The sequence below is a fragment of the Bufo gargarizans genome, chromosome 7 (genome assembly GCF_014858855.1).
Source record: "Bufo gargarizans isolate SCDJY-AF-19 chromosome 7, ASM1485885v1, whole genome shotgun sequence".
Classification (NCBI taxonomy): domain Eukaryota; kingdom Metazoa; phylum Chordata; class Amphibia; order Anura; family Bufonidae; genus Bufo; species Bufo gargarizans.
Genome location: NC_058086.1, coordinates 161905485 through 161931448, shown reverse-complemented (window position 1 = coordinate 161931448; position 25964 = coordinate 161905485). Strand labels below are relative to the sequence as shown.

At 46.5% G+C, this 25964-nt stretch overlaps 3 protein-coding genes across 3 annotated transcripts; all 3 read right to left on the bottom strand.

The window, feature by feature from the left end:
* Nucleotides 1-263: 263 nt before the first annotated feature.
* NDUFA11 (NADH:ubiquinone oxidoreductase subunit A11) lies at nt 264-25366 on the bottom strand. Its single transcript, XM_044300574.1, has 4 exons — nt 25208-25366; nt 16975-17067; nt 1730-1852; nt 264-439 (listed from the first exon to the last, which is right to left on the bottom strand). The coding sequence occupies exons 1-4, from the start codon at nt 25284-25286 to the stop codon at nt 324-326; spliced, it is 411 nt and encodes a 136-aa protein (XP_044156509.1). The 5' UTR covers nt 25287-25366; the 3' UTR covers nt 264-323.
* LOC122943111 lies at nt 9010-12978 on the bottom strand. The gene is made up of 2 exons (XM_044300571.1): nt 12408-12978; nt 9010-12328 (listed from the first exon to the last, which is right to left on the bottom strand). Exon 2 carries the CDS (start codon nt 11242-11244, stop codon nt 9151-9153), a length of 2094 nt encoding a protein of 697 aa, XP_044156506.1. The 5' UTR covers nt 11245-12328; nt 12408-12978; the 3' UTR covers nt 9010-9150.
* LOC122943112 lies at nt 17083-21210 on the bottom strand. Its single transcript, XM_044300573.1, has 2 exons — nt 18383-21210; nt 17083-18286 (listed from the first exon to the last, which is right to left on the bottom strand). Exon 1 carries the CDS (start codon nt 20854-20856, stop codon nt 19951-19953), a length of 906 nt encoding a protein of 301 aa, XP_044156508.1. The 5' UTR covers nt 20857-21210; the 3' UTR covers nt 17083-18286; nt 18383-19950.
* Nucleotides 25367-25964: the final 598 nt, after the last annotated feature.

Genomic DNA, 25964 nt, shown 5'->3' with positions numbered 1-25964 from the left:
TCTCTGCCCATCTGACTTGTTGCCAGCCCTGCTTCCCTCTACCTTCTATGCCAGAAAGAAAGAGGAGAGCTTCCAGGGAGTCTAATAGGCAGGGACAATTGTAAAAGCAATAGTTTCTTGGTATTAAACCAGACTTCTGGAGGCAGTGTTTGGGGCATGGAAAGCCTAGGTATATAAGAATGTGTGATCAGCATATTTTAATGGAAGTGTCCCCTTTAAGTGCCAATTAATATTATGTTTTAGAAAAGGCAGCAAACAGATAATTTTCTGTATATATCAATTTTTATTAACACTAGTATTACAAGACAAATAGGTGGCGAGCTTCAGAGTTTGGGTTCAGATGGAATAAATTCCCATCCGTCTCTTTTTGAGCTCTTGGCTAGAGCAGCCAAGACGCCGAGTGCCACACATGCCGAGGTCCCAGTCGCGTAACTGTGAGCTGTGAATAGTAGATCAGGGTTAGTGATGTTCCTTATTCATGCTGTATACATTTTAGAATTACTAATTTATGGTCCAGACATACAACACAGCACACTATTTATTTAAACCCCTTAAAGGGGTTGGCCACTTATTTATTATTATTTTTTGGGGGGCAAATCCAGCTCCTAGGCAGACCTGCAAAGGGAATCATACTTCGCTGCAAAAGGAATCATACTGCGCTGCTCCCCGAGGCTGGGTCCTGACTCTTTCGATCCTCAGCTGCCTCGCTTGGGTCCCCCTGCTGTCAACATGCACTTTGAAACCACTGTAGCCAATCGCTGGCTGCAGTGGTGACCTGCTATCCTTACATCATGTGACCAATTCACATGGTTATAAGGGAAAATAGCATTCTTAATACAGAATGCTTAGTAAAATAGGGCTGGATGGCACCATTACTGGGGATCTGTGGATGGCACATGCCCCCCCCCCCACCACTCCTAATATTACCGTACATCCTAACAGCTTCTGTAGAATGCAGGCAGGCAGGGCGGGCGGCAGCGTAACTCCCTGATGTCACGTGCCTGCGCCGCCTACTTTATGAATGAAGCAGGCGGCACAGGCAAGTGACGTCAATGAGTGACGTGTCGGCTGCCCGGCCTGCCTGCATTGTACAGAAGCTGTTAGGATGTACGGTAATATTAGGAGTGAGGGGGCATCTGCCATCCACAGATCCCCAGTAATAGTGTCATCCACAGACCACCCTTAGTTCCAAACCCACCAAAAGAACACCTTTTGGTTAAAAATATTTTTTTTCTTATTTTCCTCCCCAAAAACCTAGGTGCGTCTTATAGGGCAAAAAATACGGTATGTTATAAGGGAAAATAATAAAATATACACAACACCTAACCCAAACCCGAACTTCTGTGAAGAAGTCCGTGTTTGAGTCTGGGTACCAAACATGCCGATTTTTTTCACTCGCGTGCAAAACGCATTACAATGTTTTGCACCCGCGCGGAAAAAACGCAAACATGGAACGCAATCGCTGTGAAAATTGACTTGTTTTAGTGTAAAAAATAAATAAATATCGCACCATTTTCCCTGAACGCATCCGGACCCAATCTGCAACGCCCGTGTGAAAGAGGCCTTAGAGAACTCTGTTTGGCAATGCTACAATCATTTCTTGTATCCCCCTTTTGGTCAGAAACCTTTAAATTGAGTTAGGTGCTGTGGAAAGGGCTTGGACCCCACATTTTATTTTTTATATATAAAACTGCAGCTCAAAAGGCCAATATTGTAAAAGCAAACTTACTCCTTATTCCAAGAAAGGCACCGGAGACACAACCCCCTACAAAGTAATTGGCCAGGTCATCTGGTTTCTCCCGAATCTGAGCTGTGATACAGGTAGTGATCCCAAAGATTGCTCCAAGTGAAGCTAAAAGACAAAACAAGAAAAAAATAAAAAAATATTAAAATGGACACCAGGTTCATCAAAGCAAGAGATGGTCTGTTTTCATGACACTGCCTTTAAGCCAATTTGATAATGTCACTTGTTTTCCAAGAGTTAAATCTGCTCAGGATAGCACCAGTCATCAATATCTGGCTGGTGAGGCTCCGACTCCCTGCACCCCTCTCCATCAGCTGTTGGAAGGGGATGCGTTGCTCCGGCCTCTTCATCAGCCAGTGATGTCACATCCTCACATACCCAGTCACATAGTCGTTCTGCAGCATAGCCCCATTCAAGTTAACGGGACTGAGCTGCAATACCAAGCACAGCCACTATGCAATGTACGGCGCTGCGATTGGTGTATGTAGAGGCCTCTGTGAGGATCCTAGGAGCTGGGGCCCTGTCAATCAGATATTTAACTTCCAGAAAAGCCCTTTAAAGCTTCTCACATTTCCATTTTATGCTATTAATGTGTGATTAGTGGGTGGCTGACCACTAACACACTGGTTTACCCCTGGGAGATATGGTTTAAACATGTATGCTTCCCCGATTTGAACACCCAAGTTTACAGGTGAGTGTGGAGTGGCAGGTAAGTATTGTATTTTATATGTATTGCTAGCATTAGCAACAGGTGAGACAAAGGCATATGAACTCCGAGAACAACGATACCGCTTACCGCAGGTCGGGTAGACCAGGCAATACCAGTATGACGCGCCAGAACAAGGAGAAAGAGAAGGAGATAGGGCCGGTAGTGCGTGCGAGACAAGATGGTGTGGGAGTGAGAGCAGCGGCGCGACTGGAGCAATTCGCCAGAGTGAATCCCTCAGAGGCCCCAAAAGGCACCTGATGACATACAGAGGGGAGACACCAGACAGGGGGTCTATTCCCCCCCCCCCTTAAAACATGTGCAAACAGCACAGAGAATGTAGAGAGCCTGGGGGCTGATAGTGAAGCCACAACAAGCATGGCGGCTGCTAGTGGAGAAAGTAATACTGAACCTGTACAGGAGATAAGCGAGCCTACCATTATGGAAGTCTTTAAAGCTGTCATCGATTGCAGTAAATCGCTTGTTTCCCTCAATACTCAAATGGGGAGCCTACAAGAAAATATGTCCTTCATCAGGCCTGATTTAAGGAAGGTCTCTGAGAGAATTACAGAAGTAGAAGATCGGGTCAGCTGCTTGGAAGATAAAGTATTTCCTATCAGAAAATATCTAGGAAAAGTTGCCCATGATGTTTCCCATCTGCTCAGCAAGGCGGATGATGTAGAAAACCGGCTTCGCAGAAAATACCTGCGCCTTGTGGGAATACCAGAGAAAACAGAAGGAAATAACGCCACAGTCTTTTTTGAGCAGTGGTTGACCGCGAAATTTGTCCAACGTGTTCGCCATTGAAAGAGCTCATAGAGTGCCCTTTCGATCACCACCACCAGGGACCCCTCCGAGACCGGTCCTGGTTAAGGTTCTGCATTTTAAAGATAGTGACACCATACTGCGTAAAGCAAGGAACCACGAGGATCTAGTAATAGATGGCAGAAAAGTACAAAAGAAAAGAGCAAAGTATATGGAAGTAAAACGGCGCCCAAGGGAACGTCAGCTGCCACATTCAATGTTGTACCCGTCTAAACTGAAAGTCGTGGCAGAAGGAAAGATTCATATCTTTGACACGGCTAACGCTGTGGCGGATTGGCTGGAGTCTACGGATCCATCAGAGGATCCTGAGTCTTCGTCTGGGTGAACCCCTGGCACAGAGAAGCTAAACAGGACTAACTCCAATGTTGGGGGGTGAAGATACTTTGGTCGATAAGTATATTATCGGGACTCTGATGTTAGGGTGCGAATATTAAAAGTTTCTCTAAGGAGGCAGATGCAGGGAAAATGCACTATGTTATGTCCTATAGTAATGCAGTACACTATGCAGAATAGGATGCATATACACTCTCCAAGTAAGAAAAGTCCGGGAGGAGAGTGAAATGAAAGTGGTAAGCCGGAAGTTTATTTTTGTATCCTAGATATAACGTTGCTCACAGTTGCTGGGTATCTTATAGTTTTACAGCCCTAATGCCAGTGTTAAAAAGGGGAATGTGTTTATGTAGGTGGATTTTTGTATGTTCTGGGGAACCGCACCATGACCGTAATACTGTGACATCCGTCAGAAGGGAGTCAAAGCTGGGAAAAGAGATGTGGATTGGGAGGCACGCTCAGAGGATGTTATTAGGATTGGATGATGGGGGTTAACATAATAGCCTGGAATGTGAGGGGCCTCGGGGACACATCCAAGAGATACGCTGTGTTTAACCCCTTAAAGCAGGGTTTCTCAACTCCGGTCCTCGGGACCCACCTACCGGTCAGGATTTGAGAATATCCCACAGAATGAATACCTGTGGTCAGTCCTGATGCATGGACACTAATTATATCACCTGCTCAATACTGAGGAAATCCTGAAAACATGACTGGTAGGTGGGTCCCGAGGGCCGGAGTTGAGAAACCCTGCCTTAAAGGGACACTGACAGGCCCTATAAACATATTTAGATATTCCTATGCAGTCATAGGTCTTTTAAAGTGTATTCCAATGATTTAAGAGTACCCCCTGTCCGCATTTCAAACTATGTAAAATCAACTTTATATTCATATGTCAATCACCTTCCTTTGTGCCCAAGGGGCGGTTTTTCTCCTACCTTTGTGCCCAGCCGCGCCCCAACTGTCGTTTCCTAGCGCCGCCCAGCTCATTATTATTCACTGTGCTGGGCAAATTTTACAGTCCCCGATCCTGCAGAGCCGGCGCATGCCCAATAGAAAAGTATGGGCATCGGCCTCACTTGTACCTTCTGCGCATGTGCGGATAACTTATTCAATGCGGCGGCATCAGCGTCTCCTGCTCCGTCTCGGAAGGATCGGGGACTGTAAACGCAGCTCAGCGCAGTGAATAATAATGAGCTGGGCGGCGCTAGGAAACGACAGTTGGGGCGCAGCTGGGGACAGAGGTAGGAGAAAAACCGCCCCTCGGGCACAAAGGAAGGTGATTGACATATGAATATAAAGTTGATTTTACATGGTTTGAAATGCGGACGGGGGTACTCTTAAATCATTGGAATACACTTTAAAAGACCTATGACTGCATAGGAATATCTAAATATGTTTATAGGGCCTGTCAGTGTCCCTTTAAGGCAATTCCAGCCATTATATGTTCATCTGAGACACATTTGCATTTGACGTTCGTGGCTGCGTCTATGGAATTATAGTTGGAGATTTTAATATGGTGCTTGACCATAATATGGATAGGCACTCATGACGGAATTCATGACTTTTAACATTGGAACGACATCTATGTCAGTTTGGGATGCCTTTCAGAGCCTTAGTCAGGTGGCTATTTATTAAACGTATTCAAGGGCACAAGTCCAAAAGTAGGGAACTGGTACAAGACTTACAGTCTAGAGTCACTAACACTGAATGTAAACCCCACAGAAGTGAATAGGTCCAATTGGATTGAGGCGCAGAAGATCTATAAGGATCATCAGTTTGGAGATAGCGGACCATAAAAGGCTTTTCTGGAAACTGAAACATTTTGAGGAGGGAGAAAGTGCAGGACACATGTTGGCCACCATCATTAAGGCTCAGCAGGGCTCTTCCTACACACACACACACACACACACACACACACAACACACTATATTCCACTAGGCTACAGGGTAAGGAAAGTGAGATTCAAAACTACCTTGCCTCAACTCAACTGTCAAGGCTGACGGAGGAACAGAAGAAGTCTTGAAGAAACTATAAGTTTGGAGGAACTTGAGGAAGTGGTGAAGGGACTACCTAATGAGAAGGCACCTGGGTCAGATGGAATACCAGGGGAATTCTTAAAAAATATAAGGACTTCTTGCTACCACAGCTATTAGCAGACTATACCTTATCCTACAGATGTCTGAAAAAAAAAAGGGGTGGGCGGTCGTGCTATCCTTTCAACATTAGAAGACTATACCTTAACCTACAGATGTCTGAAAAAAAAAAGGGGTGGGCGGTCGTGCTATCCTTTCAATTGACGCTGTGAAAGCTTTCGACAGCATTGAGTGCAAGTTTCTGTGGGAGGTGATGGCAGCCATGGGCTTCGGCCCAAGATTCATGTCCTGGGTGAAATTGCTATATGGTCGACCGAGGGCTCGTTTACGCATAAGTGGAATGATGTCTGGTACGTTTGTCTTAGGCCCCATGCACACGGCCGTTGTTCACAGCCGTGTGCGGGCCGTGGAACCGCGGCCTGGATCCCTCCTGAGAGCAGGAGTGCACGGCGTCACTGGTTGCTATGACGCCGTGCGCTCCCTGCTGCCGCACAGTACAGTAATACACTGGTATAGATCATACCAGTGTATTACTGTACTGTGCCGGCAGCAAGGGAGCGCACGGCGTCATAGCAACCAGTGACGCCGTGCGCTCCTGCTCTCAGGAGGGAATCCAGGCCGCGGTTTCACGGCCCGCACACGGCTGTGAACAACGGCCGTGTGCATGGGGCCTTAGGGAGAGGCACACATCAGGGTTGCCCCATGTCACCAATGCTCTTGACATTGGCTATAGAACCCCTGGCCCAGATGATACGTAATGATCCTAGAGCGACAGGTCTAAAATACGGAAGCATAGAGGAGACTATTGCACTCTATGCTGAGGACATGCTGTTATTTCTGAACACAGTGGAACACTCTCTGCCTCATGTAATGAAGGTAATTGAAGATTTTGGTTCTACTCGGGTTTAACTATAAACTGGGACAAATCAGTAATGCTTCCTCTGGACCCTGTGACAGTGTCATTTCAGGACAAAATAGCCCCTTTACAAATAGCTACCACTTTAATTACCATATTTAGGGGTACAGGTGTCATCCAAACCACAAGAGTACGTCAAGCCGAACTTTACCCCTCTACTTGATAGGAGTACTAAAAAGGCGACTAGTTGGTGTAAGTTACCACCATCAATTATAGGGAGAGCCAACTTTGTTAAAATGGTACTGATGCCACAATTTCTCTACGTCTTGCATAATAGTCCGGTGTGGATACCAATGTGTCATTTCTACAAAATTCAGGCACTCTTTAGGTCCCCGATATGGAATAAAAAATCCCCAAGAATCCTTTTAGAAACCCTACAAAGAGATAAGGACAATGGGGGGTTGGCGATCCCTAACCCATGGCTATACTTCTTAGCTGCACAAGCTCAACAATGCAAAATATGGGGTACGGTAGGCATTGCGTGGCTTTGGTACATGGGAGGGTAGGGGAATTTATTGGATATCACAACTATATGCAAACGGGACACTTAAAAGTTTTGAGAAATTGAAGGTGGCGTTTAATCTGACACCAATATATACTTTTACCAGTACCTTTTACTACGACATGCCTTAGCATCGCAGGGGGAAGATGTCTGACCTCACCATACATTTGTCCATGATGGCGGAGCAGATTAGGAAGGGGAGAGACTAGGGGGGTGATCTCCACCTTTTATAAGTTGTTGCTGTCATTCTATCAGGAGCGCTTCCCACTAACAGTCAAGGAGAGGTGGTCCCGGGATCACAATGGTCAGAGGTGCCATCCATGGATCCCTTGCTATCTTTATGCGAGACACAAAGACTGTCACAATTATATTTGGTACATAAGGTATATAGGACACCCACATTTCTATACAGATTGGGCTCTTTTTGGCTTGCAGTAATGGATATTATTATTGAGGTATATAAAAGCAGACTTCCTGCTGAACCGTTGACATGTATACTGTGCCTACTACAGGACAATTCCACAGAAGGACTATTATATCAAGCTAGGAAACTAATCGCCAAATATTGGATTAGTACCAATGTGCCAACCAAAGAGGAATGCATTGTGGGTATGAGGATAATAGGGCTAGAGAGGAGTGTATTATAAAAGAGGAACTATTAAAAAAAATACTGGTTTAGTTTACCGGTAAATCCTTTTCCAGGAGTCCGACATGACAGCACCCATGGAGGTTGTCCTATTGGTCTCTGTAGGGACAGGAAGCGAGAGAGATTAAAAGGCCCCCACCCCTCCCACTCTCCAGTGTTTTACCAAATTACTACACCGGATAGGATCCAACACCTTTATTAATACAATGTTATATTCACACTGCTTACAAGGCTGGAACCAGCATAACGGGGAGGGTAGTACAGGGTGCTGTCATGTCGGACTCCTGGAAAAGGATTTACCGGTAAACTAAACCAGTATTTCCAGGACGTCCCTCCATGACAGCACCCATGGAGAACTAACAACTGAATCTCCTAGGGGGGGACTACTGCCTGAAGGACTTTCCGCCCAAAGGCCAAGTCCTGTCCGGCCAAAACGTCTAGCCTGTAATGTTTGGCAAAAGTCAGGAAGCTAGACCAGGTTGCCGCTTTGCAAATCTGGTCAATTGTAGCGTCGGCCCTTTCGGCCCAGGAAGTTGCCATTGCTCTCGTGGAATGTGCCTTCAGATTTAAGGGGCAGGCTATTTCTTGCAGCCTGTATGTTTCTCTGATGGTGTCCTTAATCCACCGAGCCAGCGTCTGTTTTGAGGCCTTCAAGCCTCTATTCTTCCCACCGAACTGGATGAACAGATTACTTGATCTCCTCCAGGAACTGGTTCTGTCCAGATAGGCCAGGATTGCTCTTCTAACGTCCAGCCTCTGGAATCTTTCCTCCTGTATATTTTTGGGGAGGGAACAAAATGAAGGGAGTGTTAGCTCTTGTTCTCTATGGAAAGCAGAGACCACCTTAGGTAGAAAGGCTGGGTCTGGCTTCAAGATTATGCGGTCATCCAAAATCCTTAAGTAAGGTTGTTTAATTGACAAGGCTTGGATTTCCCCTATCCTGCGGGCTGTGGTTATAGCCAGAAGAAACACTGCTTTGAGAGACAGAAATTTTTCGGATATCTGCCCAATCGGCTCAAACGGAGGATCGCATAATCCTTCTAGAACTACGTTCAGACTCCAGGGGGGAACCGACTGTCTCAAAGTGGGCCTCAATCTGGAAGCTGCTTTTAGAAAGCTTCTAATCCACCTATGATCTGCAAGGGGAGTATCGAGACAACAGCTGAGTGCCGAGACCTGTACTTTGAGTGTGCTGGGTTTCAGACCTGCATCAAACCCCTCCTGAAGGAACTCTAAAATACAACCCACCGTGGGGGATCTGGCATCTGCCTGGTTCTGTGACAACCAGGATGAGAACTTTTTCCAAATCTTGTTGTATATTGCTCTTGTAATAGGTTTGCGGCAGCTCTGTAAAGTTGAAATTACCTTGTCCGAGAGTCCCTTGTTCCTTAAGGTTTGCCTCTCAGGATCCACGCTGTAAGGTTCAGTTTGTCCAGGTTGGGGTGAAACAGAGGACCTTGTGATAGTAGGTCTTGTCTTCTTGGAAGGGTTATTGGTTCCCTGATGGACATGGTCTTTAGAACCGAAAACCAGGCTCTCTTGGGCCAAGCTGGAGCTACCAAGATCAGCGTGGATGAGCACCCTCTCAATTTCTTCAGGATTAGCGGTATGAGGAGAAGTGGGGGAAAAGCGTAGGCTAGGCTCATATCCCAAGGTTGGGAAAGAGCATCCACCGCCAGTGGTCCTCCTCTTGGGTCTAGCGAGAAGAAATAGTCCAGCTGAGTATTTCTGCTGGACGCAAATAAATCCACTTGAGGTCTCCCCCACTGTTGGCAAATCATTTGGAATACCTCCTGGTTCAACTTCCATTCCCCTGGCCTGACTAATTGTCGGCTGAGAAAGTCCGCTGTGTAATTGAGAGATCCCTTCAGGTGTGTGGCTGAAATGGACAAGATCTTCTCCTCTGACCAGCTGAAGATGAGATTCGCTAGGTCCTGGAGATGAGGATTCTTCGTCCCTCCTTGTCTTTTTATGTAGCAAACTGTTGTTATGTTGTCCGATAGCACTCGGACATGATGACCTATGAGGAGATGTTCTGCCGCTCTTAGGGACTCCCAGACCGCTTTCAATTCCCTGTAGTTTGAGGATCTTAGGGCGTCTGCGTCGGACCAACTGCCCTGAAAGAACTGGTCCCCTAGGTGGGCTCCCCAACCATGGCTGCTTGCGTCCGTGGTTAATGTTTTGAGCGGTATCGTGTTCCAGGCAACTCCTCGGGACAGGTTTTCTGTTACCAACCACCAGGAGAGGGAGTTTACCGCCCCGTCTGAAAGAGATACCTTGGTGTTTAGTGATCTGTGGTCCTTGTCCCAAGAAGCGAGGACCTCCGCCTGGAGGGTTCTTGTATGGAACTGGGCCCAAGGAACAGTTGTGATGCATGAGGTCATCAGTCCTAGGACCTGCATGGCTTCCCGCAGAGTCCGTTTTTTCTTTAGTTTGAAGGCTCTTATTCTTTCCCTTATGCTGACCTGCTTGTCTTGGGGAAGAAGAGAGTATTGGGTCACGGAATTTAGGAGGGTTCCTAGGAACTTCTTTTGCGTTGCTGGTTGTAGGTCCGATTTCTCCAGGTTTATTTTCCATCCTAGACGAGTGAGTAAAGATAGAGTCCTTCCTTTGTGAAGCTCTAACTCCTCCTCTGAGTCTGCCACAAGCAGAAAGTCGTCTAGGTAGGGGACTATAGTTACCTGTCTCTGTCTTAGATAGGCAACTATCTCCGCCACTACCTTTGTGAAGATGCGTGGGGCTGATGAAATTCCAAACGGGAGACATTGGAACTGGAAATGCATAATCCTTCCGTCCTTCTTGATTGCGAACCTCAAATATTGCTGACAATGAGGGTGAATGGGGACGTGATAATATGCGTCCTTTAGATCCAGGGTGCATAGGAACGCCCCTGGGCTTATCAACGGAATTGAAGATTTTATTGATTCCATCTTGAAATGATGATGTGTTATCCATTTGTTCAGAAATTTCAGATTGATGATGGTTCTCTTGGAGCCATCTGGTTTTGTGATGAGGAAGAGTTTTGAGTAGTGACCTTTGAACTCCTCTGAAGGAGGGACTTGTACAATTGCGCCTAAAGTCAGAAGTTTTTGGATGTCCGTCAGGAGCTGGTCCTGCAGAGAGGTCGATTGAAAGACTGTGGTCTGGAATAGATGAGGAGGAGGAAGGCGAAACTCTATCTTGAACCCCGTTCGGATGGATTCCAGGATGTATTGGTTTTTGGTTATCCTGGTCCATTCTTCCCAAAAGAACTGGAGTCTGCCCCCTACTGGCCTGGCGTCATTGTTTCTCAGGCTTGGAATTGGGGTTAAAAAGGAAACCTCGACCTTTTCCCCCTTTGGGGTAGCTCCACCTTCCAGTCTTCCCTTTACCTCTGGGAGTGCCCTGGAAGCTGCTGGTTGTCTTACGAAAGGGCAAAGGTTTCTTTCCTTTTTCCTCCGGAAACCCCTTCTTTCTGTCCGCTGTCTTCTCCAGGATCTCATCCAGTACCGGACCAAAGAGGTGAGAACCTTTAAGGGGTAAGGCGCATAGTTTATTCTTGGAGGCTATATCCCCCGACCAGGGTTTTAGCCACAGGGCTCTCCTTGCCGTATTGGTTAGGGAGTCTGTTTTTGCTGCAAATCTTATGGACTCCGCTGAGGCGTCTGCTACAAAGGATGCAGCCATCTTAAATAGGGGTAATGACGCCAGGATCTCTTCCTTAGGGGTGTCTTGCCTAAGATGTTCTTCCAGCTGGTTCACCCAAAGACACAGAGATCTGGCCACGGACGTAGCAGCAATATTGGTGTTAATGCTATTGGCCGAAACTTCCCATGCTCTTTTGAGCAAACCGTCGATCTTCCGATCCATTGGCTCCTTTAACTGGGCTGAGTCCTCAAAGGGGAGGGTGGTTCTTTTTACCACCTTCGCCACCTGGATATCGACTTTAGGGACTACATCCCACAGTTTTGTGTCCTCCGGGTTGAACAAAAGCCTGTTCTTAAATTCCCGCGGTATATACAATCTCTTATCGGCGTCAGCCCATTCGTCTATGACTAGGTCCTTCAAATTCTCGTTCACCGGGAACAATTTTTTCTTCCTAGCTTTTAAGCCGCCGAACATCTCGTCCTGTATCGAGCGAGTCTGTTCCTCTTCCTCTATATCCATAGTCTGTCTTACAGCCGACAGGAGGGGATCTAGATCTTCTTGTGAGAAGAAATATCTTCTCTGATCATCGGCCATATGGGAAGAACCCTGATCGTCGTCCCCCTTTAAGGTTTCCCCTTCTGAAAGGTATAAGCCTTCTTCTTCAGAATCCGACTCCCTGAGCACACGGGGTCTTTTGGGGGGAGGGGAGACGGCACAGGGTTTCTGCGCTACACTAGAGCTGGCCGCCTGGATCTCCTCTTTCACAATCACTCTCAGGTCTGCCAGAAGGGAGGATTGTTCCTCTCTGAGGATTTTTGCTAGGCAGTCACTACACAGGGCTTTTATATATGCCTCCCCCAGTCTCTTTGAGCATAGCGCACATCTTCTGGGTTTCTTTTTAGGCTCTCCCAGCGACTTAACCGTGGTGTCTTTCTCCCCCTGGTAGGAAGAGAGAGAGACCATTAGCCCAGCGTAAGGAATAAAGGAGAGGGACCTGGATACATCTCACTTTACTTACATGACTCGGGGTAGGGATGTCTGCGCTAGTGTCCTGCATAGCTGACATCTGGACCTCCATACCACACCTGGACAGCAAACTGACATTCAATTTAAGTCCTACCTGGTCCACCCGTTGCCGCGCGGCTCCGCCTCCTTATTTCCAGGTGGGGGGGGGGACTCAATGCCATGCAGAGTCGACCCCCCCTGCGTGCATTCCGCCGGGCTCGGCGTTCCCTGGGCGCCGCCATCTTTCTTTCGCCCATGTGACCCGCACTTCCGGTCACATGGGCTGCACGCCGAACGGGAGGAGCGCCGAGCGCAGGAGCCGCAGCCGATCCCAGAGCTCCCGAACCCGGAAGAAGCGGCCTCGGCTCCCTGATACCGCGGCCACCACACAGCGCTCCCGACCGCTCTCAGCTCCTCGCCGATGCGGCCAGAAAAGAAGGTATCTGGGGAAGCCAGGGGACCTCTACCCAGAGAGGTGCTAGCTTTTAGGGCCCCCGGAGCCTGAAGAGGAGAGGGAGACCCCCCCGACCAGGCTCGGCCCCATATAGATTCCCAGGGCAGGGAAAAGATTCTCTCGGCTCCCATCCCTGTAGGGACAGGAAGAACACTGGAGAGTGGGAGGGGTGGGGGCCTTTTAATCTCTCTCGCTTCCTGTCCCTACAGAGACCAATAGGACAACCTCCATGGGTGCTGTCATGGAGGGACGTCCTGGAAAGTTTGATTCTATATGGGGACCATGGTTGTCCAGACGTAGTCGTTCCATTCAGTTGGGGAGAGACAATACAAGATGATGATAAAGTAGAGGTAATTGAGGGTGATCAACTAGTAAAATATACAACACAAAAAATTGGGAAAGGAGAGGGAAATAGTGCGGTTCTGGGGGACATGCAAATGTATATATGTTTAGTCTTTGATTACTGTTCACCCATATATATATATATATATATATATATTTATTCACATGTATGAATATGTACTATTTTTGTTCATGTACAAAAATTTGAAAAGAAAAATTGATAAAAAAATAAAATGGAAACCCTGATTTCATAAAACACTTTATGGAATTTGAGAAAAAAATGTAACTTTGAACACAATTATGGTTTATTTACATTATATATGTTTTAAAAGGGGTATTCCCATCTTTTAAGCTGATGGCACATTGCTAGGATATGCCTTCACTTCAGGATCCTGAGAGTGAAGGGGCTGCAGAACTGGTTAAACACTGCGTCCTCGTCACTGTGCAGGGACCCGCGGCACGGCTCCATTCAAGTGGAGGTGACCGAGCTGCAGTTCTCCGCATAGGGAGTGCTAATAGGCAGGGAACCATGTACAGGGAGCGCTAATAGGCAGGGAATGGGTAGGCAGTGGTAAACCTTCACTAAAGCCCCTTCTTTCTTAGAAACTGTGGAGGTCCCAGAGGTGGAATGTTCTAAAGCCGGCAAGCTCAACCCTCCAGCTGTTGCAAAACTACAACTCCCATCATTCCCAGACAGCCTACAGCTACCAGCCTCCAGAAGGGCATGGTGGGAGTTGTAGTTTTACACCAGCTGGAAGGCCGCAGGTTGAGCATCCCTGTTCTAAAGCAATGGTATAACCTTGGCCATAAGGTTAAGCTATACGTCTACTGCAGATCCACAAAAGGACACCTGTATTTTAAAAAAAAAAAATCTCCGATTTCCTGATGTAGATGACCCATCCTCAGGATAAGTCATCAATAATAATAATCTTTATATAGCACCAACATATTCTGCAGTGCTTTACAATCACATATAAAACCGCTAAGGGTCCGACTCCTGGCACCTCCGATCAGCTGTGTGACCTGGCACTCATGCGAGCGCTGCAACCTCTTCAATCTTCACCTGCATGCCGTCTAGACTGTAGTGGCGATGCAGTGCAATTATAGCGGTTATACAAGTGAATGGGAGAGGAAGCTGACACGGCGGCAGCGTGCAGGTAAACATGAAGAGGATGCAGTCCTCACATGAATGCCACGGCCCCTTCACACAGCTGATCATTGGGGATGTTGGGAGTCAATATCATGAAACCGGAGAACCCCTTCAACCCATTTTTCTCCACTAGGGCATTTAAAAACCAGACACCTTTAACCCCTTCAGTATCGAGCCACTTTTTACCTTAAAGGGAACCTGTCCCCAGGATTTTGTGCATAGAGCTGAGGACATGGGCTGCTAGATGGCCGCTAGCACATCTGCAATACCCAGTCCCCATAGCTCTGTGTGCTTTTATTGTGTTAAAAAACAGTTTTGATTGATATGCAAATGACCTGATACGAGTCCTGTATCCGGAGATGAGTCAAGCGGAAAGGAGCCCAGCACCGCCCCGCGTCCTCCGAATCTCCTTCTCGCTGGCTGACGTCACAAAGCTGAAGCGCCGAAATCTCGCGATGCGCGAGCTAGCGCATGCAGTGTCAGCATCGTGTTCATTCCCTGTACTGGGAACGAACTACGCATGCGCTAGCTCGCAAATCGCGATATTTCGGCACTCCAGCTCTGTGACGTTGTTGAAAATTTGAAAATAATTTTTTTAAGCACACAATAATTAAAAGGAAAATGGAGGTAAAATTTCACTTTTTGGTAGATTTTTTATGTTAATCAATTTTTTCTTGCAACACCGCAAGGGTTAACAGCAAAACAAACCTCAATATACATTACTCTGACTGTGCCAGTTTACAGAAATAACCCATATGTGGCGGTAAACTGCTCTCTGGGCACGTGGCAGTGGTCAGAAGGAAAGGAACGCCATATGGATTTTGGAGGCAGATTATGCTAGAATGGTTTTTAGGAGCCATTTTGTATTTGAAGAGACTCTGACGTACCCCTAAAGTGAAAACCCTCAAAAAGTGACCCCATTTTGGAAACTACACCCCCCTTAAAGAATATATTAAAGGGGGGTGCTGAGCACTTTGACGCCCTAAGCGTTTTGAGGAATTTGGAAACACTTGGCTGTGAAAATGAAAAGTTTAATTTCTTCCGGAAGGAGCGCCATATGGCTTTTGCAGCACAGATTTTGATGGATTGGTTTACGGGTGCCATTGGTTTTTATTTTTTAAGTGATTGTCCTTAGTGGGGGCTCATTGTTTGCGGGATGGTGACTTTTATTACTGGTACCATTTTGGGGTAAATAAGACTTTTTGATCGCTTGGTTTTTCTCTTTTTGTGAGGCAAGGTGAAAGAAAAATGGCTGTTTTGGCATAATTTTTATTTATTTTTTACAGCATTCACCTGAGCGGGCATATAAATGTGATATTTTTATAGAGCAGGTTGTTACGGACGCGGCGATACCCAATATGTCTATCATTTTTATTTTTAAGTTTTACACAGTGAAAGCCTTTTTGAACAGAATACAATCTTGTTTTTGTGTTGCCATTTTCTGAGAGCCATATCTTTTTTTTTTTTTTTTGGGGCGATTGTCTTTGGTAGGATCTCATTTTTTGTGGGATGAGATGTCAGTTTGATTGGTACGATTTTGGACCTAATTATGCCTTTTTGATCGCTTGGTGTTACACTTTTTGTGAGGCAAGGTGACAAAAAAATTGCTCTTTTGGCACAGTTTTTATTTTATTCTTTTTTACGGCGTTGACCTGGTGGGGTGGATCATGTGATATTTTTATAGAGCTGGTAGATACGGACGCGGCGATACCAAATATGTCTACTTTTCTCTTTTTCTCTATTTTTTTAAACTTTTTTTTATTTTTTTTTACCTAATTTTCTCACCCTGGGACTTCAACTTTTGGGGGTCTGATCCCCTTTACAATGCATTACAATACTTCTGGCTCACAGGGATGGCAGCCACGATGCCTAAGGAAGGCATCGGGCTGCCGTCCCAGCCATCGGGTCCCCGTCACAGCAGCATGGGGACCCGATGGACACGCCAGGATACCGCATGCACTGACTGCGGCAGTGCAAGGGTTAATGCACCGGCATCTGTGTTTTCACTGATGCCGGCGCATACAGCAGAGGTCCGGCTATCAGTGACTGCCGGACCCCTGCCACTGACTGTACGGCGCTGGTATCCTATGGGTTAAATGTACTATAGCCAGAATTGTTTTTAATCAGATCTGTTTTGTTTCAATTCCTCAATGCCATGTATTAAGTCTATGTATGCCGAGTGGACAGGCTCTTCTACAGATATTTGCCCTTCCTTCAGGTGCTGCTCACATACCATAGTGCAGAACAGCTGAAGATGTATCCCCAGATACATTGTAGATACATTTTTTCTATTGCTGGAAGCCGCTCATTTTCCTCTAATAAAAAAAAAAATGCTAACTCTGACGCCTTTGGAAAGCAAAGCGTGGCCCAGTCTGCTAGCATGACCGCAATCCAGCAGTGGTGGTCGTGCTTGCACACTACAGGAAAATGCACGGGCCCATTCGCGATCCCAGCCACCAGAGAGGCCGAACATAACCCCTGGATACAAGCAATGTATAATGTGATGGAAAAATGAATCCAGCCAGCAAAGGAGGCAATATGGACAATCACAATACATTAGCAAGTGCCTTGTATTCACTTTCTCTGCCTTTTGAGACAACCCCTTTAATAAACATATCAAAAAAGTCACATTACCCATGGTCAATGTTGCACTTCCCGCTCGCTGAACGCCCTCCAGCACAGTCTTAGGTTGAAATGCGACTATGTGATAAGCAGAGCCGACTAAGCCTAATTCAGAGAAAAGAAAAACAGAAACAAGGTAAAAAACTAAGTTAATAGTGGAGGACATTACGTCAGATTACACACTGATCCTGTTAACACATATATTAACCGATATATCATGATCCTTCTTTGCTTGACCCACCAGTGAGGACGGTTCCATCTCCCAGACTTTAAGGCTTAACTTGTGTCACTCTAATGTCCTTCTGTATAGGATATACCCGGCCAGCAGACATGGGGCGCACACTGTTCTATATCCCATACACCTCATTCAGAGGTCATAAAGCAGCCACACTTAACTCCATGTTCCGGCCACAAAGCGCGTTTTCACAGAAAGGCAAAGGTTTAGAGGGGCTGTCCGAACCTTAGTGATCCCCATCACTTCCAGGGTCTCCTGCTGATCTCAGTCTCTCTAGAGTCAGGAAACACGACCGCTCAGCCAATCGCGGTTATATTTCAGAGTTAATGGGGCGTTATACCCTTCTCCGTTAATATACAGCACAGTGGAGAGGGCACTAACACAAGGCCAGTTCACAGGGTTTTGGAGCGTTTCCGACTAAAAAAACACATCAAAACAGCCTCCCATAAATTTTAATGGAAAGTAGCACTTGCACCTTTTTTTTTTTTTTTTTACAGGTGTAAAAAAGAAGCGTGGCAAAAAGAAGCACCATAATCTCCCATTGAAATGAATAGGAAGCATTAAAAAACAGCTGCAGGTATATAATGCAGGGAGTGACTCTGCCCCAGCCCCCATTATAGTCATTAGGGACGGAGAGGCAGTCCGGGGTCACACGTTCACTAGCGGCAGGACGGATCCAGCAGGCTGTTCACCCGACGGAACAGTCTGCCGGAGGTCCGTGCCGCTAGTGTGAAAGTAGCCCAAAGTCAATGCGTTTTTTTTCAACCCATTAAAAAAAAACAAAGGCGTCAAAATAAGTGTGTAAAAAACAGTATGGAAAAACTTGGATTTTGCGCTGACTTTTTAAGTATGTGGACTGGCCCTAAATGGTGGCTGCACACAGTGCAGAAAATCGGCATTAAACCTGCACTAAAACTGCACATAAGGCATATAAATACGCACTATTTATCTTGTTTTTATGCGGTTTTTGATGCAGATTTTCCTGCAGATGTCACTCTTGTGTTGAAAAGGCTGAAATCCGCACAAGAAAAATGCAACAACTGACACGCTGCAGATTTCAAAATCCACACCGCAGGTCAATTTCTGCACCTAGGAAAAAAACAAAGTGCACCTGAGGTTTGTCTAATCTCATACACTTTGCTGGTATTTTACTACGCCACATTTTTTACTAACTGATTTACATACCCACGCCTGCACAGCCAAATGCAGCGGGTGCCAGCCGCAACGTGCAGCTGACACTTTGCTGTAACAGCAGGAATTAAAGATGAGAAAAGCAACCGCATCATCTAAGTGGTTGTACCATCACCCCATCGGCATACCCAAAACACGACTGCAGGATGCCAATGGTTTGTGATGGCAGTCAGCAGTCATATTAGGTGCCCCAGCCTTTAAGTTCCCTTATGAGACTAAAGAAAAGAAAAAACCAAAAAAAAAAAAAAAAGTTTAAGTTATCTAAATTGTTGAAAAATAAAAAAGGAGTAAAAATAAATTAAAAAAAAGTATAAATAAAATGAAAACTGCAACTCAGCTCTGATGATAGAAAAAGCCGGAATTAGACTTACCGGTAATTCAGTTTCCCCGAAATCACCACGACGGCCCACAAGGAGATTGACCCCTGACCTCTGTAGGGGCAGTAACAGAGAGAGGGTTTAAATTTCCCCCTCCCACCACCACCACCACCAGTGTGTCCAAGTGGTGGATAGATGAACTCGAGAGGATATTAATTCATAACCTCAGAAACAGAGCAAAACAATTAGGGTACGGAATATATGTGCCGTAGTGATTTTGTGGAAACTGAATTACCGGCAAGTCTAATTCCGGCTTTCCACCTCATCACCACGGCGACCCACAAGGAGATCTACAAAATTATGGAATTGGGGGGGGGGGGGGGGGGGGGGGCGAGACTGCCTGAAGGACTTTATGTCCAAAATACAGGTCCAAGCTACTAGAAAGGTCGGGTCTATAGTGTCTCATAAAAGATATGTATGCTGGACCACGTAGCAGCTTTGCAAATGTCCTCCAAAGAAGCCCCGGCCCTCTCAGCCTGAGAGGAAGACATGGCTCTAGTCGAATGGGCTTTTAAATTGGTGGGGCCTGGATCACATAACAAGGAAGATGGTGTCCTTAATCCATCGAGCTAGAGAGGACTTTGGGAATTTCAAACCTTTACTCTTACCTGAGAAAAGGACTAAAAGGTTATCGGATCTCCGGAAATCTTTCATAACCTCAAGATAGCTTAAAACTGAACGCCTAACATCTAGGGAATAAAAGGTGGATTCTTTACCGTTAAGAGGATTGTTACAGAAAGAAGGTAATATTATTTCCCGTTTCCGATGGAAATCGGATACGATTTTAGGACGAAAACCTGGATCTAATCTCAGTACGATTCTATCATCTGTGATACGGAGATATGGCTCCCGTATGGATAAGGCTTGCATCTCGCCCAGCCTCCTTGCGGATGTAATGGCTATAAGGAAAGTGGTCTTTAGAGATAGATGTTTAATAGAACAATCAAGTAAAGGTTCAAAGGGGGCGAGTGTCAGGCCTGTGAGTACAACGTTTAGGTCCCAAGTAGGGATACGAGACTTTAGAGAAAGGACGGAGGCGTGAGGCTGCGCGCATGAATCTTCTGATCCAGCGGTGGTTAGCTAGGTCTTGATCAAAGAAGCAAGTCAGGGCTGAGATTTGTACTTTAAAGGGTGGAAGGTCTGAGGCCAAGTTTAAGACTTGCTGGAGAAACTCCAAGATTTTTTTTAAATGTTAGGAGGTTCAGAATTGGGGACTGGACTACCTATCCAAGAACAAAACCTTTTCCAAATTTTTAAGTTGATAGAATAGGTGACCTTTCTACTCGCCTTCAGGGTGGATAGTACTCGGTCGGAGAGACCCTGAGATTTTAGCATCTGGACCTCAGGATCCAAGCTGTCAAGTTTAGAAAGTTTGGGTTGTGGTGTAAGATTGGTCCCTAATGAAGGAGATCCCTCCTGGGTGGAAGAGGCCACGGGCTTTCTACCGAGAGGTTTTTTAGAGAAGGAAACCAACTTCTCTTCGGCCAGTAAGGGGCTATTAGGATCAGAGTTGTATGTTCTTGGCTGAGCTTCTGGATTATTTTGGGAACCAGAGGCAATGGAGGAAATGTGTAGCAAAGGTTCCAATTCTATTGTATCGTGAATGCATCCAGCGCCCAAGGATTGTCCCGTGGGCTTAGGGAGCAGAATGTTGGTACCTTCGCATTTTCTCTTCAGCCGAACAGATCTATTTGAGGGGTGCCCCATCTGTCTATCAGTATATGAAAAACTACCCGATTCAGAGACCATTCCATGTGGTCTATTAGGTTTCGACCAAGGTAGTTGGCCTCTATGTTCAGAGCCCCCTTTAGGTGAATCGCAGAGATGGATTTTACATGGAGCTCTGCCCAATTGAATTTTGTTTCTGAAATGTACATCAGTTTCCCTGATCTTGTCCCACCTTGACGAGAAAGGTACGCTACCGTAGTCGTGTTGTCGGATAGGATTTTTATGTGTAGGCCTTGGAGGAGGTTTTCCGCCGCCTTCAATGACTCCCAAACCACCCTCAGCTCTCTGAAGTTGGATGATTGAGAACGAATTGTTGGCGGCCAGATACCCTGAAAGTAATGATCCCCCACCTTTGCTCCCCATACTTTTTCGCTTGCGTCTGTTAGAATCTGAACATAAGGAGCCTTCTCCCAGGGAACTCCCAAGGAGAGGTTGTTCAGGTTCGTCCACCAGTCTAGGGAGGTCTTCACTAGTAGAGGGATTGACACTGATTCAGGGAGTTCTGCTGCCTATTCCATGTTCTGAGAATCCAGGCTTGAAGGATCCGGAAGTGCGACTGACTCCAGGGTACCGAGAGTATGCAAGACGAGAGAAGACTTAAAAGGCTCATGGCTTCCTTTATGGTGCAAGACCTTCTGCTCTGAAAACGTTGGATCTTTAAACCAGTGTTTCCCAACCAGTGTGCCTCCAGCTGTTACAAAACTACAACTCCCAGCATGCCCGCACAGCCAAATGCTGTCCGGGCATGCTGGGAGTTGTAGTTTTGGTACAGCTGGAGGCACACTGGTTGGGAAACACTGCTTTAAACGAAGGTTTCTGATTTTGTCCAATGGCAGGAACGTGTGTTGAACTTGGGAATCTAGAATGACCCCTAGAAACTGAATCGCACTGGATGGTTGTAGATTCGATTTCTGCCGGTTTACTACGCCCAGCTCTAGAAGGTTTTGGACTCCCTGCCGGATTTCCTTGTTTACCGAGGATGAGGCGGGACTGGTGACAATGAAACGGTTTGGGGGAGATGAAGTAAACTCTATTTGGAGACCGGATCTTATGATCTCCTGGGCCCGAGGATTCTGGGTAATGAAAACCCAAGGGGCTAGAAAATTCTTCAATTTCCCCCGACTCTGGCGTCATTGTCGCTCGATTTCCTTTTATAGGGTCGTTCTTCGGGGAAACCTTTCTTTTTGTCGCTGCCTTTTCTAAAATACGGTCTAACACAGGGCCAAAGATATACTCCCCCGAGAAGGGGATGGAGCACAACTTCATTTTTGAGGTTTTATCCCCGGACCAGCACTTCATCCAAAAGGCCCGGCGGGCCGCATTGGATAGGCCGGCATCCTTGGCGGCGAATCTCACGGATTCCACCGAGGAGTCCACCATAAACGCAGTGGCAGACTTCAGCAGGGGAAGGGAATTTAAGATTTCCTCCCTAGTGGTTTTGTCGCGGATATGAGCCTCTAGTTCATTTAACCACAACCCCATGGCCCTTGCCACTGAGGTAGCAGCAATATTTGACTTTAGGTTGTACATTGCTGCCTCCCAGGATTTCTTCAATAAGCTGTCTGCTTACCTGTCCATGGGGTCGCGTAACTGTGAGGCGTCTTCAAACGCTAGATCTGTCTTCTTATTTACTTTTGCGCCTTGAACATCGATTTCAGGTGTTTCATTAAATATTTTGCACTCATTTGGATCAAACAGAAGTAGATTCCGAAATGACTTGGGTACCCCCAGGCGTTTCTCAGGATTGGGCCACTCGTCGAGGACCATCTCACGTATATTCTCGTTTATGGGAAAAACGCGGGTCTTTTTAACACGAAGACCCCGAACATTTCGTCCGGTACTGAATGGGACTTCTGGGCTTCCTCCACCCCGATTGTGGCTCTGACAGCCTTTAATAAGTCTGGCATGCATTTAGAGGAAAAACCAAAATCTTCTGTCGGATTCAGAGTATTCTATATTAGAGGAGGCTTCCTCGTCGTCCCAGGGTCTATAGCTATTCCGTCTGAATCTGAGGAAGAGGGGGACGCTATTTTCTGTCTTTTAGCTGGGGATGGATCCCTAGGTAACGAAGTGAGCTGAGATAAAGAGGATTTGACTTCTTTGTGAATCATGGATCTAAACTCCTCAATTAGGGAAGGTTGTTCCTTACGTATAACACTTGAAATGCAATCTTCACATAATCTTTTATAGTAGTCACCTGGAAGCCGCCTAAAGCACGATATGCAGTTGGCGGGCTTCCTAACCTTCTTCTGCGCCTCCTTAGGGACCTAGGAGGGGAGAGCGACTTTAATCTGGCTGATATAACAAATATATTGAAAATTATATTTGCCTCCAAAGCCTGAGAAGGAGGAGAGAGGAACCCGAGTTTCCTGACCACAAGTGCAATCAAATATTGGTGATATAGGGAATCTCCCCTACAGGGGAACTTACGGCAACCGGCGCAGAGGGGTCTCCTGGAGAGGGGGGTTCCATGCGCTGTGCCAATGTTACCAGGAGACGCGCGCCTTATATGTCACTTCCCCATCTCCCGGAAGCGACGTTGCCGCAAAGCGCCCGACGCGCAACCTGGCTGTAACCATTAGGAGGCCCGGCGGGAGATCGCGTCCAGGGAGCAAGCTCTCATATCGAACGGAGCGAGGCCGCCCACTTCTCCCCTGCCCAGCATTAGTACTGGAACCGCGGCAGGGCAGGGGGACACCCAAGGTAAACTCAGTGGTGCCAGGAAAAAACATCAGTCTTCATCTCCCTGGATAGGGAGACCTCTCTCTGCCCCCTGTCCTCTGTAGGGGCAGGAAACACTGGTGTTGGTGGTGGGGGGGGGGATTTCAACCCTCTCTGTTCCTGCCCCTACAGAGGTCAGGGGTCAATCTCCTTGTGGGCTGTCGTGGTGATGAGGTGGAAATAAGTGTTTTAATTGTGCAAAAATAGTTAAACCTAAAAAAGAAGAAAAAAAAGAAACATTAATTTCGGTATCACAATTAGTGTTGGGCAAATCGAGCTTCAGATCCTAGATCTGTCTCCGTATAGCATAAAAATAAAATTGTATGGCCTCCGGCGAGTAAAGCGAATTAAGTCTTGCGAGACTTCGGTGAATTACTTCGCCATCGATTTTTTAATTTTAAAACCATTTTTAACCCTTTTAAAACGGTCCTGAAGCCGACGTTGGATCAATGTTTTAAAATGGTTTTAAAGTTGAAAAATCAAATCCCAAAGTTATTCACTGAAGTCCCTTGAGACTCCGGGAATAACGAATTCCACCTCCGCAGAGCCCGTACTCTGAATGCTGTACGGAGACTAAAGTTTGGAACGAATCTATGATCCGAAGCTCGATTCGCTCAGCACTAATAATTGTACTACAAAACAGATTTAACACCTCGACTCAGATTTATGGACATAAAATCTCTTTCTAAAAAGTGGCGCAAATTGGCACAACCAGGGTTTCTACTTTTTTTCTCCAGCTTGCTCAAAAAGGGGACGGGATTTCCTGGGAAAAGGACGTTACCTAATATGCGCCCATTTAGCGATAACACAGCGCCACAATTGTGGTTCAAAGTAAGCCAACCAATATTTGGGAAAAGTGTCCGTCCCTGCCCCACATACATCATTCAGCCCCTGTGATAAGCTTGCCGCAGGTCTGGACGGCGGTCTGCGCTTGCGCCATCTATAGGATTAATACATTTGGGCCATTTTTAGGTTGAACGGTGAATGGCGCATAAAAAGTTAAAAAAAAAAGTCAGAATTACATTTATTTGCCCCTTCCCTGAAAAAAATAATGCAGAAAAATATGTTATCCTGCAAAAAGCAGGATGCAGAAAAAAAAAACACTATGGCCTCTGGAATGTGTCCTTACTTGTGACAGTGACAGCTAAGGGTACTTTCACACTTGCGTTGCTTGATTCCGGCAGGCAGTTCCGTTGCCTGAACTGACTGCCTGATCAGGCAAATTGTATGCAAACGGATGTCATTTTTTCTGACTGATCAGGCATTTTTCAGACTGATCAGGATCCTGATCAGTCAGAAAAATGCCTGATCAGTCAGAAAAATGCATTGCAATACCGGATCCGTTTTTCCGGTGTCATCAGGCAAAACGGATCCGTTTTTTTTTTGTTTTTTTTCATTTTTAAAGGTCTGCGCATGCGCAGACCGGAAGGACGGATCCGGCATTCCGGTATTTTGAATGCCGGATCCGGCACTAATACATTCCTATGGAAAAAAATGCCGGATCCGGCATTCAGGCAAGTCTTCCGTTTTTTTCGCCGGAGATAAAACCGTAGCATGCTACGGTTTTCTCTTTTGCCTGATCAGTCAAAACGACTGAACTGAAGACATCCTGATGCAAACTGAACGGATTACTCTCCATTCAGAATGCATGGGGATATGCCTGATCAGTTATTTTCCGGTATAGAGCCCCTGTGACGGAACTCTATGCCGGAAAAGAAAAACGCTAGTGTGAAAGTACCCTAATATGGCTGCATGCTGACGGTTTCCACTACTGAACACAGTCAGCAATGGCTCTGAAGTGAATAACGGGGGGCAGACCCCGAGAACATCTGACCTCTGGGAGGGAATCCCCTCCACTGCACGACAGATGTCTGCCCCGTCTGTGGGGAGGAGGAGGAGGGCAGAACATGGCAGACACAGGCTGCAGCGCCCTGACCTCACCGCACACACAGCCCGGTACACCCGCGCACACAGACGGTCGCTACCCACGCACCCAGCGCCACAGAGAGCTTGGTGGCCAGCCATGTCTTCTGCACGCAGTCCGTCCCGTCGGGAATGTCCCAGTACCCCATCTCCTTCCAGGCGACAAGGACACTCGGCGGCCGCGGGATCCTGGGAGCTAAAGGACCTTTGATGATGTCAAGACCATGTGATTAGTCACGTGTGTGGGCGGAGTCTCAGTCTAAGTTGTGCCGCTGCGTGAGTACTTCCTGTTTTGAAGTGTCTCCTCCCACAGCCCGGTAAAAAAGGAGCACTTACCTACAACCTACTTCTCACCCCCTACCTATCTCAGACTCACCTGTCCTAAACCTGTCAGGAGCCCATACATTGTAGACTTCACCATGCACATGTGCTGCCTGCATTATACACATATAGCTCTGCACTGTATGGATTATATACACACATAGCTCTGCACTCCCTGCATTATACACATATAGCTCTGCACTGTATGCATTATATACACACATAGCTCTGCACTCCCTGCATTATACACATATAGCTCTGCACTGTATGCATTATATACACACATAGCTCTGCACTCCCTGCATTATATACATATAGCTCTGCACTCCCTGCATTATATACATAAAGCTCTGCACCCCTTGCATTATGTACATATAGCTCTGCACTCCCTGCATTATATACATATAGCTTTGCACTCCCTGCATTATACACATATAGCTCTGCACTCTCTGCATTATATACACACAAAGCTCTGCACTCCCTGCATTATATACACATATAGCTCT

Coding starts and splice junctions, on each gene's coding strand:
- LOC122943111 (XM_044300571.1), bottom strand. CDS start 11,244: ATGAGATCCTGGAGAAGACAGCGGACAGAAAGAAGGGGTTTCCGGAGG.
- LOC122943112 (XM_044300573.1), bottom strand. CDS start 20,856: ATGGGGAGCAAAGGTGGGGGATCATTACTTTCAGGGTATCTGGCCGCC.
- NDUFA11 (XM_044300574.1), bottom strand. CDS start 25,286: ATGGGGTACTGGGACATTCCCGACGGGACGGACTGCGTGCAGAAGACA. Junction 17,068..25,207: donor CAAGCTCTCTGTGGCGCTGG/GTGCGTGGGTAG, acceptor TCTCTGAATTAG/GCTTAGTCGGCTCTGCTTAT. Junction 440..1,729: donor TGCCTTTCTTGGAATAAGGA/GTAAGTTTGCTT, acceptor TACTATTCACAG/CTCACAGTTACGCGACTGGG.